Source organism: Lutjanus erythropterus, chromosome 3 (genome assembly GCF_056507025.1).
Source record: "Lutjanus erythropterus isolate fLutEry1 chromosome 3, fLutEry1.hap2, whole genome shotgun sequence".
In the NCBI taxonomy this organism is placed as follows: domain Eukaryota; kingdom Metazoa; phylum Chordata; class Actinopteri; order Lutjaniformes; family Lutjanidae; genus Lutjanus; species Lutjanus erythropterus.
Window position 1 is genome coordinate 4,327,873 of NC_139319.1, and position 12,470 is coordinate 4,340,342.

At 41.8% G+C, this 12,470-nt stretch overlaps 1 protein-coding gene across 6 annotated transcripts in view; it reads right to left on the reverse strand.

The window, feature by feature from the left end:
- Positions 1 to 12,470, reverse strand: part of LOC146329473 (uncharacterized) — a 46,215-nt gene that overhangs the window by 25,912 nt on the left and 7,833 nt on the right. For 4 of the 6 annotated variants that reach the window (XM_084714741.1, XM_084714740.1, XM_084714744.1 and 1 more), the window contains 4 exons: positions 7,635 to 7,712; positions 7,436 to 7,500; positions 7,207 to 7,323; positions 2,948 to 3,737 (listed from right to left, as the gene is read on the reverse strand). In XM_084714741.1, the coding sequence (XP_084570867.1) occupies positions 2,948 to 3,737; positions 7,207 to 7,323; positions 7,436 to 7,444 (916 nt within the window). In that variant the 5' untranslated portion in view covers positions 7,445 to 7,500; positions 7,635 to 7,712. The remainder of the gene's footprint in view (positions 1 to 2,947; positions 3,738 to 7,206; positions 7,324 to 7,435; positions 7,501 to 7,634; positions 7,713 to 12,470) is intronic. The other 2 variants (XM_084714743.1, XM_084714742.1) reach the window with 1 other exon arrangement.

The window sequence follows — 12,470 nt, forward strand, 5'->3', positions numbered from 1 at the left end:
TGCTACTGATGTTCATGGACATCTTGGACATCTAAATTTGTTGTGTTAACAGTGTGATTGGACCCTCCTTGTACATTTGATGCTAAGCAATCATTGCAAACAGCGACTCTGTTATCTGTTTCAGACTCCTCAAAAAACCTCCACACCACAGACAAACTTGCACCACATGTGCATCATTAAAGCGTCCTCTTATCGGCCTGTTAGATCAGCAGGCTGCGAAAAGAAATGTTTCTCAGGGAAGGAATGATTCAAGTCAGCGAGTAAGACAGTAAATTAATCAGTCGGTCAGTATGTGTTTCAGTATCATCATCTACATTTCGTTTTTCCATCATGAAATGTGTTTTTGGCAGCATGTGAATGCACATGAAGTCAGGAGGTCAACGATCAGGACCAGGACTGAAGCCGCGTGCTGTGCAACACGAGGGCCGCAAGAATTCTAACTATCAAAAAGATCTGCTAATTATTTACCTAATTAAGCGATTGTCAGTTTGTTTATGAAACACTGAAATTATGCCCAAATTAGATGGAGCAACAGTCCAAACCCCAAAGATAATCAGTTTGCTGTGATATCAAACAGAGAGAAGCAGCAAATCCAAACATTTCAGAAGCTGAAACAAAGCAAATGTTTGTCATTTTCCCTTGAAAATAATTCACGATTAATCAATTATCAGTGCACAGTAATTAAAACTGCTCATATGGATCAAAAAAGCTCAGGGAAGAATCTCTCCTATACAAATCCTGTTTACACAGTTAGCTTGTAGTCGTCTTACTCTTTTTAAAACTTTACTCCCATAATACACACAGAAATCACGATGCAAAAAGTCTTTTCTGACAACGAAAAATAATTACTTTCATTATTGGTTAATCTGCCAATTATATTCAGGGTTAATCGATTATTTTTTGAGTCCATAAAATGTCAAAAATACTCATCACAATTTCACAGAGCCCAAATCAACACCACGATTTATCAATGATCAAAATAGCGACCAAATAATTTTCTTTCCATTGACAAATCAATCCATTAATCGATTAATTATTGCATCTCTAGTGACCACCCTAATCTCCTTAAAGCGTATGACAAACTGCCAAAAAAAAAAGTCATTTTATACATGAAACAATTTTCATATACTGGTGAGGGCTCACCATTTGGCAACATCTTTTTATTGCTTTCTACTGATTTATCTTACTTATCAGTTCCTACCATTTATAACCGGCAAAGGGAGCATTATTTTAAAGTGTAAAATGGTGCATGCTGAAAATGTCAAGATAAACAATATTGCTAAAGCCTTAGTGTAGTTTGTGTGTGTATTTGATTTGCCAGATGAATTTTTTTTTTACTATTAAAATATGTTAATGGTGCTTAAATACTGGTAGTTTATTAACACATTTATCTGATGAAGCTGACAGGTATAAATGCTGCTGATGAGGGAGACAAAGTAAGATAAGTGAGGAATCCTCAAGTTCTGAGGCTTAACAGTATATATATGAATGTGGGCTCACTATGTGGCAAGTAACGGGTCACTGTTGCCCTTTTTATCTAATGTGTTGTAACAGTTTATTAATGATTTATAAAGGTTAGGTTTACAACCTAAAGTAAAGTGGAACTAGCGATTTTCAAAACTTTCCCTTTGTACAGTTTCTTAAAGGAGCAATCCATAGCAATTGCGCATACAGAAATGAGGACTGCAGTCCAGTAAATGAGTTGAAGCAACAGACGGTATTATTAAATAGGCTGAAATTCTATTTAATATGCAATCAGTGGTTGAGGGAAGTTGTTTCTCCCCGCTGCTCCCTCCTCGCCAGACTCGAGGAAGCTCAGGCAGGCTGCAGGAACACTGCAGGAGCGCAAGACAAGTGAGGAAGAGTCCCTCGCTGTAAGCTGATCAGTCGTTTGTAACTGTCAGTTGCCTGTCGATGTAAAGTTAAGCATGTTATCCTGAAAACTGCTCCTAAGTTTAATGACTGCCTTCCAGACTCCATTAATGATGTGCTCAATTTAACTGTTATAAACATCTACTCCTTCTAAAAGATTATTAATGACTTCTTACGGCTCATAAACAGACACTTACTCATTCAGAGAACATTCAGCATTAATTTGAACACTAATTCATGTAAAACAGGCAAAACTAAAACAGATATTATGGCCCGGAATACGAATTTCAAAGGTGGAGGCCGCAGCTGTATGTGGCTATGATGTGTGATGATGTTTGATAACATAACATGGTCATTTTATGATTTATTACAGTAAATAGATTTCTCTTATTCAGTACACACTGAGGACAGAAAATCTGTTGAGTTTGTTTCATGTTGCAGCTTGTTTGAGGCTGACCCACACCGGGGGGTAAAATGTCTGTTTTTCACCGTAGCTGCAGGTTCAACTGATCAAGTAATCGTTCCAGCTCTCCTGTGTATCTGCACTGTCTGTGACTGAGAGATAAGTGAAGTATAAAGAAATAATGAGGCAAAAAAAAAGGATTATTTTCTGTAATGAGACACCGGCTGAATGCTGCAGTCTGTAGCTGCATGTTTGTGTTGCCTTTGAAGCTACTTAAAAATCCAGCTTTACTGTAACGCTCGTTTAACAATCTGTATCAACTTTCATAGCCTATTTAACATGTTCAACTACAAGGCCCCCGCCCCCCTTGACAAAGACGGAGCGGCGTGGCGGTCACAGATGGTATTTGAATACATGAAGAGGTTCCAGCCCTCAAAGCCATCTCATAACAGTAAAAGTGCAGCCACTGAAGCGGTATGTTGTCCGGGAATTACACCCGCAACTTTGGTATTTAATGCGCCTCTGCACAGCCAACCGAGTCTGAGGTCTCGTCTGGACCTGAGACAGGTTCTGTTGGTTTCCGTGTGGGCAGACGGGCTGCTGGCAGCGCCGTGATGAGCCGAGATGTCCTCGCTGCTGCACAGATACACAAACACACAAGCCTCAACTCACCACATTCAGTTTCTGAGGAGCTGGAGAGTTCAGCTTCCACCGCCGTCTCCTCCGCTCCCTCCTCTCCTTCCTCCTCCTCCTCTTCGTCCTCCTCCTCCTCTTCCTCCTGCTCCTCTTCCTCCTCCTCCTCCTCCAGATCCAGCTCGGTCTTGGCCTGGCTCTCCTCCCTGCCCCGCGCCTCCTGCTGCGTCTCCCCCTCCGTCTGGGAGTTGTGACCGGGCCCCGCCCCCAGCTCCTCTCCCTGGCTCAGGGAGTAGTTGTGCTCCTCGCTGCAGTGCTCCAGAGCCAAACCCGCCGCCGCTGCGGCCGCCGCCACCACCTCCTCTTCCTCCTGCGCCACCTGATACACCTCCACCGTACGCTCCCGTGACATCCCCCCATCCTGTCCTCCTCCGGTTGGTCTTCCTGCAACACATAGCTCCCTCTCTGTTGTCGTGGCAACCGAGGTGCGCCCCTCCTCCCTCCCTGCGGCGGTGGCCTGGACTTCCTGGGTGACGGGTGGTGCCGCGTGTCTGTTCCTCCTCCTCCTCTCCTCTTCCTCCTCCTCCTCCTGCTCCTCCCGGCTCCTCCCCCAGCGGCCCATCAGGACGGCCTCCTCGGAGCAAGCCAGCAGCTCCCCTCCCACCCCGAGGCCCAGCTTGGTGTAGCGAGCCATCTCGTCCAGCGCAGACACATCCCAGCGCTCCGGGTGCAGGTCCTCCCCGAAGCCTCCGTCGTCCACCAGGTCGCTTAGCAACTCAAAGGGCCGTTTCCTTGGCGATGCCGGGGAGCCCAGCATGAGGAGCACGCTCTGAAGAGGGACAGAGATGCACTTAAATACGACTGATTTAAAAACAAAAAAACAGACTCTAGGTTTCACCATACATTGTATTTTTGTGATTACACCTGTATCACACTTCGGCATGTGCTGTAATATTACAGAAGGAGGTCAGCCGTAAAATATTTACCCTGCTGTGTGGTAATTAAACTCATCATTCCAGGTGGCATGTTAGTCATTTGGAAATTACACAAGTTTCTTCTAAAGACCTATAATCTACAGGAAAATCATGTGGTCTTCGTCACAGGGAGGCTTATAAAATCATTTAATATTACAGACATTATTATCAATCTGTAATTTAATTATCTACGCTGTCAGCTGCAAGCTCTTTCCAGATGCCTATATGCTTTAAAGGGATAATTTGGATTATTTGAAGTGGAGTTGTATGAGGTACTTATCCATAGTCACTGTAACAGCTACAGTAGAGGCTGGTTGGAAACTCAGTAACGTACTGCTGTGGACAGGGTGAGCAACAAAAGCTTTTTAGTCACTAAAACCTAAAAATATCACTCTTCAAACCAACCAGACCTGAGTGGGGAAATCACTCATTTCACCTCGCAGAACACAGGAGCTGCTGGTCTGCTGGTTGCTCGATCGGTTACTTCGGTTGTGTTATTCACCAATTCGCACAATAATGTGAACAAACTAACTGATCGAGGCAGCGATACACCAGGAACTCCTGTGTTCTGCAAAGGTAAAATTACAGATTTCGCTCATGGAGTTTTTTTGGTTTGTAGTGAGCGATATTTAGTTTCCTGTCAGAAAATGCTGTCTGCAGGTAAAGTAAAGCAGGTGCTGGGAGTCGACCACATTTTCAATTATGTGTTGTAGAAAAAAATTTAATTCGGGAAATGCATCTCGCCTTTAGGCCCGGGGGAACTGTTGTGACATGGATTTTTTTTTTTCAGGTGATTTTTTAACAGTTTGATTTGTCAGTTCACATTAGGGCTGCATGATTTGTTTTAAATAAAGAACAAAAAAAATGGTGATAATGTGTTATTTCTTGGGGTCTGTATCATCTAAAGAACAAGATTTCTAGGTCAGGGCATTTATGCAACGCTGCAGGACTCATAATGCTGTTTTTTCATACATTTTTCAGAAAAACAAATGAAGCAATTATGCAATATGGATATTGCACATGGCCATATTGTAATTTCGATAATATCCTGATTAATTGAGCAACCCGAGAACAAATCATCTATAGTGTCGGTAAGTCTGCAAGCATTTCTGTGTTTTACAGAAACACATTTTTGCGTTGAAATAATCTCCTGCTGGTCGTTCCGACACATTCAGAGTCATTACCCTGTTTGCTGTTAGCATTTAACATGCAGCACACTTCTAAATATAGCGAACCCATAATCTAGTATCGTATATATTTTAGGTGGACCTTTTTAAGTGTCTGAAATACCTTCACAGGACACTGCTTAGTATCCATGCTGGTATTTCTGCTTCTTCTCCTGACTCAGCGCGTGCCTCCAAACTATCCATTTAAAAATAAAACAGTTTTAAATATGTGTAGCTTAATACGGCTGTACAAAGGCTATAAAATGGCGACACAATGACCCATTTAATACGCTTGCAGGTTCTTGCTCCTGCTTATTTCCCTTCATCATACGAGTTAAACGGATGCCGTCGTCGCTGAGCCGGCATCGATTCAAGTTATCAAAAATCCTTTTCTACGTCTTCAGCTGTGACACAGAACTCAAATTGTGCTGCTGAGTTCCACAGCCGGATCAACCAGCTGCAGGGTGGGGGTGGGGGTGGGGGTTTCTACTGTGAGCTCCACTCTGACTTATCAGACACTTTCAAGGTCTCGATAAGTGAATTCTAAAATTAGACGTTACACAGACCAACTTCTGTATCCATTACTGTAAACTAGAGTGTGACTGGATTTTGGCCCCGTGTTGTAAATGAACTCAGGGAAAACTTTCCAGAACCAGAGGAGTACAAACAAACTGTAACCCAAACAGGCATTTTAACACATTAAAGTACGATAAGCACATTTGTGAATAATCAAATTAATGAATGGATGAAGGCTGAATTCCATTTAGCTGCTTTAGTTTTCAGGCTCATGGCTTACTGGGAGACCTGAATAGAATGGAGCCATTGTTAATGTCATTAGTTAACACCTTTTCATACAACAAGTAAAATTAGCCAACCTCTCTAGAGGATTAATCACACCAGAATGGAGCTTAAAGGGACAGTTCTGTGTTTTTTTGTGTGTGTGTGTGGTTGTATGAGGTTCTTATCCATAGTTACAGCTGGTTCACACTACACGCTTGAGCAGCACGTGTACACGGCGTTATCTGCTGGTTTTCATTTCAATGCCTATTTTAGCTGGTTAGAGCGCCAACACAGCCCGCGCGTCAGACGCTGCTCTCGCCACGCTTCATCTAGAGATTGGGAGGTTTGCCTATTTTTTCCCGCATGGCAAAAATACACATTAAAAATGATTTATTGATGGTTACATTGACCTTATGTCAGCACCTCTCACTACAGATTTATTGTCTATATCTGTGCAGTTTGTCACATAAACATGATAAAAAAAAAGTCAAGTGCAAGGCAGTGTTTTTTTTTTCCTTTCTCCCTTTTCTTTTCTCCTTCTGTCCGTTCATCCCTCCCTCACTCTCTGAATGAAGAGAAAATTGCCGATTGTGTTCAGAAAACAGCTATTTTATTTTCTTCAAACTCTTCTGCAAACCCTAAAATGATCTCGCCTGATACCAAACAGAAATTGTCGTCTCATCAATTTCCACCTTCAATCTGACGTTGCCACCACTCTGTCCAATTTCTGTTGGGGAGGAGGGTTCAATATTCCCTAACCAATCACTAGAGACCAACATATTGATGAGAGTGACTCATCCAGGGACTTTGCTCCTGCGTCATGGCCCCGCCCATTTTTGGGTGAAAACAACCACTCTAATTTTGCTGACGTTCAGTACTACGGGGGGGTTGTTGGATGTGACGTACAACTGTTCTCATCCATACGGATTAGCAGCAGCCTGACAACACTGTTCCTGCCCATGGCTAATCATAAGTCCCCTCGCAACCCTCACTGGATCGACTGCTTCTTCAGAAGCCGCCGCTTCACATCAAGATGCCAGATGAATCAGTCAACTCGGTGAAGAGGGCAGAGTCAAAGGTCTGGACCCGGACAACACACTGTTTTGAAGTCCTGATGAAAACTCAAATGTTCCACAGGATGTGTGTGAGTCCTGGGGTTGAGCATGGACTCCTAGAAGTCTGAGTCATAATGGTGAATTTGAATTTTAATAAAAAATAAACCATAAAAAGCCATGAACTCATTTCCCCAGAAGCCCAAGGGCTGTACTTTGGTGTTTTCATGCTATTTGAACCATTTTCAAGGACGTTCAAAGCCCTCTGGAATTCTAACTATTTGCCATGTGAAATTTGCGTCTGTCGATGTCACAAGTCGTCTCACCTGGTCGTACTCGGTCCTGCCCCCTTGTGGCGACATGGCCAGAGGGTAGGGGCTCAGCAGACCCCTGTGCCCCCCGTAGGCCTCGCCAAACGCAGGCTCCATCCCATTCATACCCGGCTGAGAGGGAGGAAAGCACATACAGAGGCACAAAGTGAGAAAGGGCGACTGTGGGGGAGTGTCACACAGAGGTGATGACGACTGCACGTTATCAGCAGCGTTCCTGCTTTACCTGAGGCATGCCCGAGGCAGGAGGGTGTCAGGTCGCGGTCACAACGTCAGTTCAAGAGAGTTCTGCTGCAAAAAAGAAAAAAAACATCAAAAACAAGTTCAGATGTGAACAGATGAAACAAGCAGAGGAAAGAGGGAGGGAGGAGAAAGAAGAGTCGGGAGACGACAGCAGAGGAAGACGACACGGGGATGTGATTTACCGAAGGTTGAGAGTTGAGAGGGTCAAGAGGTGGAGCTCTTTTCACATGTCGCAGCCCTGCAGCTCTCAGCCTCCCAGCCTGGAGAGAGAGAGAAAAAAAAAACACAAGGAAATCAGACTTGGGTTCAACAGAGGCCACCGTGCAAATTATAGGGTGATAAAATAGAGAAAGCAAACACATCGTCAAACCAGAGATATGAGGATGTGTCTGCGCAGAGTCTTGAGTGTCAGCGTGATGTGGACATTGTCAGTTTTCTGTGTAAGTTGTAACTGAATTCACTGGGTTTGTTTGGCACAATAAGAAGAGATGACAGCAGTAAAATGCATGTTTAAATGTGTCATTTCTCTCTTAGAGTAATGCACTTTTTTTAAAAAACCTTTCAATAGAAAAACTTCTCACGGACATGATCTGTGAAATTCAGCTTTGTTTTGTTTCTTCACTGATCTGTTTTTTTCTTCTTCTATTCTGTGTTTATGAAGTTAAACATTAATGACTGCAGCTCTTTTTTGTCTGTTGAGCCGTGCCGGTTCCTGGTTCTTACGTTTGCTGGCTAGTTTTTCTATTAATACTTCTATTTATTCGACATGAAAAAACATGCAGCTGCCAGGAATGTAGGACATATCATTTCCTGAAAAAGACCTGCCAACCGTCAGCATTTAAAATAGCAAACGCAGAAGCTTTTATGTGCTACACAAAGGTTGAATTTTACTGTGTGGAGTAGCAAAGTATTCATGTAACATTTGTAGATGAATATTGTGGGTAATTACCAACCAGCATTTGTCATTTCAGGCACCATGTGTTGTTACTATAACAAGCTGCATCAAAGGCTAACTTCAGTGTTATTTTGTTATAAAATAACACAACCTGCACAGGAGGAAATGAAGAAACAAAGAGCGAGCCGGAAAAAGGAGGAGAGTTTAGGACGATAAGGATGCAGATAAAAACAGATAAGATCTTGAGCTGAAACTTTTCTCAGAGGAAAAATTTCCTCAACGTTCGAGTTCAAGTTAAACCTCTGTGAGAGGAGTAAAAAGACACTTTTCTTACTCAGCGATGCAGTAATGAAGAGTCAGATCAAATGGGTAAAAGGACAGCAGAGGAGGAAGCTAACAGCTCCGGCTAAAGGCTCAGTGCTGTGTTGCATTCAGCAGCATTAGCTCGTCTCATGACTGCCACTGCTGTGAATGAACAAAAAAGGGAAGTCATTGTTGTTCTTATTTTGCTGTTTGCTCTTTGCTGCAGAGTCTAAAAGGATAAAACTGGTGTCACTTTTAGGGATGCACTGATTTTTTTCACTCAGCACCGATAAAATAATTACTTGCTTCTCATGGCTGATCATTTCACATTATTGTATTTTACAAAGAAGTTAATATAACCTGTATTTTATTCACACTTGAGGCTAATAAAGGCTAAGAAGTAGTGAGCAAAGATGATTGATTTAATACATCACAACCAGATCTGACTGACATCACTATGACGATGAAAACAAAGAACAGTTCTGACTCAGTCAAATCAGATGTTAGCATAGCTGGTATTTATTGGCTAATATAGACCAGTACTGATATAGGCAGATACAAACGGACAGGACCCGATATTTTTTGTGCATTCCAGGTTATTTGACCCATTTCCATGGTTCGCACAGCTCTTTGGAGTGAAATTTAAAACACTTTTAAAACACTTTGAAGGATCCCTGAACCAAAAATGTCCAGATTCTTGAGTTGAAGCCTTCATCACATCTAAACTGTGAATGCAATAGTCACTTTGATTATTTTACCAGCTGTTAATATTAACTTTGATCGCATGTTTTGAACATGCACTGTAAAACCAAACGCTCAAATTAATCAACAGTTTGTTTATAACTTAAAAATGCTGAGCGCCTGTAGAATCACTTTTCTTTTGTGTTCATTAAACTAATATTTTCTGATTAATATGAACGTTTTGCAAATTATGTAACCGCTTAATGTGATATGATAAAAACTCTGCAGTTTCAACATCATATATGATTATTCAGCGCTCGCTAATGCCATCTGCTGCAGATGGTCGCCCTTATGACGAACAGAATAAAAAAAATGGTGAAACGCCCCCTTTTCATTTCAGCTCCCATGTGAGTCAGTCTAGTTCTGCTCCCAACTGGTGTGAGATGTCAGGAGAAAACAAACAAATATGACAACAAATATATATATATATATATATATATTTTAAATATTAAAAGTTTTTGGTTTACATGAGTCACTGTGTGGATGATGTTAAGCATTTTTCAAGGCGTATATTTGACTAAACCTAATCCTGAAAATATAAAGTTAAAAATTTTCCAAGCTTTATACAAACCATGTATTACTAAGACTGTTTTTTACACCGAAATTAGCACATACACGCAGTTTTTTTAAGACACAGGTAACCCTGCTAATAATTGCCAGTTGTAATTTTTCTCATTGCCAGAACATGCTGACTAATTTGAAACGATGTTCCAGGGAACGTCAGACGGAGGCGGATGGAATTTCTGGCTGAGATGACAAAACATCACAGAAGTTACCCCCCCAAAGGAGACACGCCTTTGTTAGCATCGCACCGGGGTGGGGGGGACGACTGGAGCAAATGAATGCTGATTGTACCCCCTTCCCACTGCAGACAAGAGCCAGATGTTAGTGGGTGTTAGTGTGTCCAGGAACTCTGCTGTCAACAAATCCTATGAGAAGACCAAAACCAACAATGTGTTTGTCCACCTCTCAGCACTGTCTATCCCGCCTTCCCTCTGGTTCTTACTGAAGATGCAGACCACATGCTCTTGTGAGTCAAAATAAACTACGGCGTGTGTGTTGGTTATAATGAAGGGACATGTCACCAGGGCAACAGTGTGGCTCACTGATGGGTTTTAATAGTTTCTGAACAACAAAGGGCTCTATTGCACAGAGGAACAGGATATACAAGGCTTTAGAATTACGCTTTCATCTGTCCCAGACTTTACAACCATTGTCCCAAACTGAAGTTCTTTTATTTCATTCTGAAACTGCTCCTCTTTGAACCTCTCCTTAAGACGAGCACAATAGGTTTCACACAGCTACATAATTTCTAACAGTGCAGTTATTGTGCAGACACTTTCATACTTCATGCAAATTACATGACATGTAAGAAAACATGTATTGACAATGAGCAATATGCTGCAGCTCAATTAGCATGTGCAACGCATCCTTTTACAGTTTGTAAACAGTGAGCAAGCGGCGCGTGCAGGTTGGCAACAGAAGCATGGTGGATCACAACAGCTTGTCAGTGTGCGCTGCAAACATGAGCCGTGATGATCACGTCCTCAGGCCGGTCAATACGTTTAGTAGCTTGCAGCTACAGACGCCGCCGATTGCTCTGCAACGGTCATGATTCTGTCAGGACTTGAGTCGACTTGAGTGGAATATCGATTCTGACAGCCGTACACGCAACATTTTGGTGATTTTGGTGCTGGTAAAACACCTCATTCAGTGTTTACAGCTTGCCTGGACGACCGGACATGTCTTATTTCTCAGGATATATCATCATAATGCTTTTCAAATCATGACAATAGCAATATTATGATTTGTTGGTGGTCGGACGCCAACACACAGCAGCAAAAAGCATGGCTGAAAGTGAAAGTAATGGTGCCACAGCCTCTATGGTGGAGGAGTTCCAAAAAGGAGTTGTGTGAAAGAGGTTTGGTCACAAAAGATCAGATGTACAACAAACCACGGTCATATGGAAGAACTGCAACAAGACTGTAACAGCAAAAGGGTCCAATACAACAAACTAATCTCACCAAATCAAGCAGAGGCACTCTGTCAAGTACAAGGAGAACCAAAAATATCCCACAAGGCACTACTGTGACTTCTAAACCAAAAATATTTTACAGTACAAGACAGACTACATGGTCCTCATTTTAAGGATTGTTATTCAATTTAATAACGAAATTGTTGCATTCTCACCATTTATAAACACAGAGGTAAATGCTACACACCTCAGTCTGTTTACCAAGAGTGTAACATGTGGGGAAAATTTGCATTAACTGATATCATGTAGGAACTACTTTCTTTTTCTGGCAGAAAAGAAAGTATTTCCAGTACATTCTACTGCAGAGAGAAAGTAGTCCCTACATAAAAGTGCTTACAACGAGGTCTGTAAATTATCTGGAGTAATTGGGCCATGATTTCTGGAAAGAGACGCTGGCTTTGAGTTTTTCCAAATGTAATTTTTGGTGCTTAGAGCACCACAAGCTGAGTGCCATTTAGTTCCATTATACTGGAGGGAAGGCAGATATCTCCAGGACTCTGCAACTCACACCTGAAAAATCTAGGTAGCACTACAGACGAGGGGAAAAATACTTATTTTTGATTTTGGGGTGAACTGTCACTTTAAAAGGCTCACGTTTGTGTTGCGTGCAGGTTTGAGGGGCTCTATTTCATTTGGTGTAACATCTTATTTTATTCATTACTTTCTTATAGCATCAGCTTGATGAGTATGTAGCAGTTTACTTTGAAAAGTATTTTATTTACTACATTATAGAAATTACGCTGCTAAAATAAAACTGACTGCATCATTTTCAGAAATATAACTAAAGATAAAGTCTCTAAAACTGTATGATTCCACTCTTTCCCATGGTCTGGTGTTAAAAAAGCAAACAAACATCGCAATAAATTGCAATACTTGAAGGAACAGTTCACTCTAAAAACAAAAGTATAGATTTCTCGTCTTACATGTAGTGCTGTTGATCCATCTAGATTGTTTTGGCCTGAGCTGCAGAATTTTGGAGATATCAATATAGTTCTTGATCATGGTTTTCAGACAGGGACACTGTTTTTGAGAGTTTTTCAAATG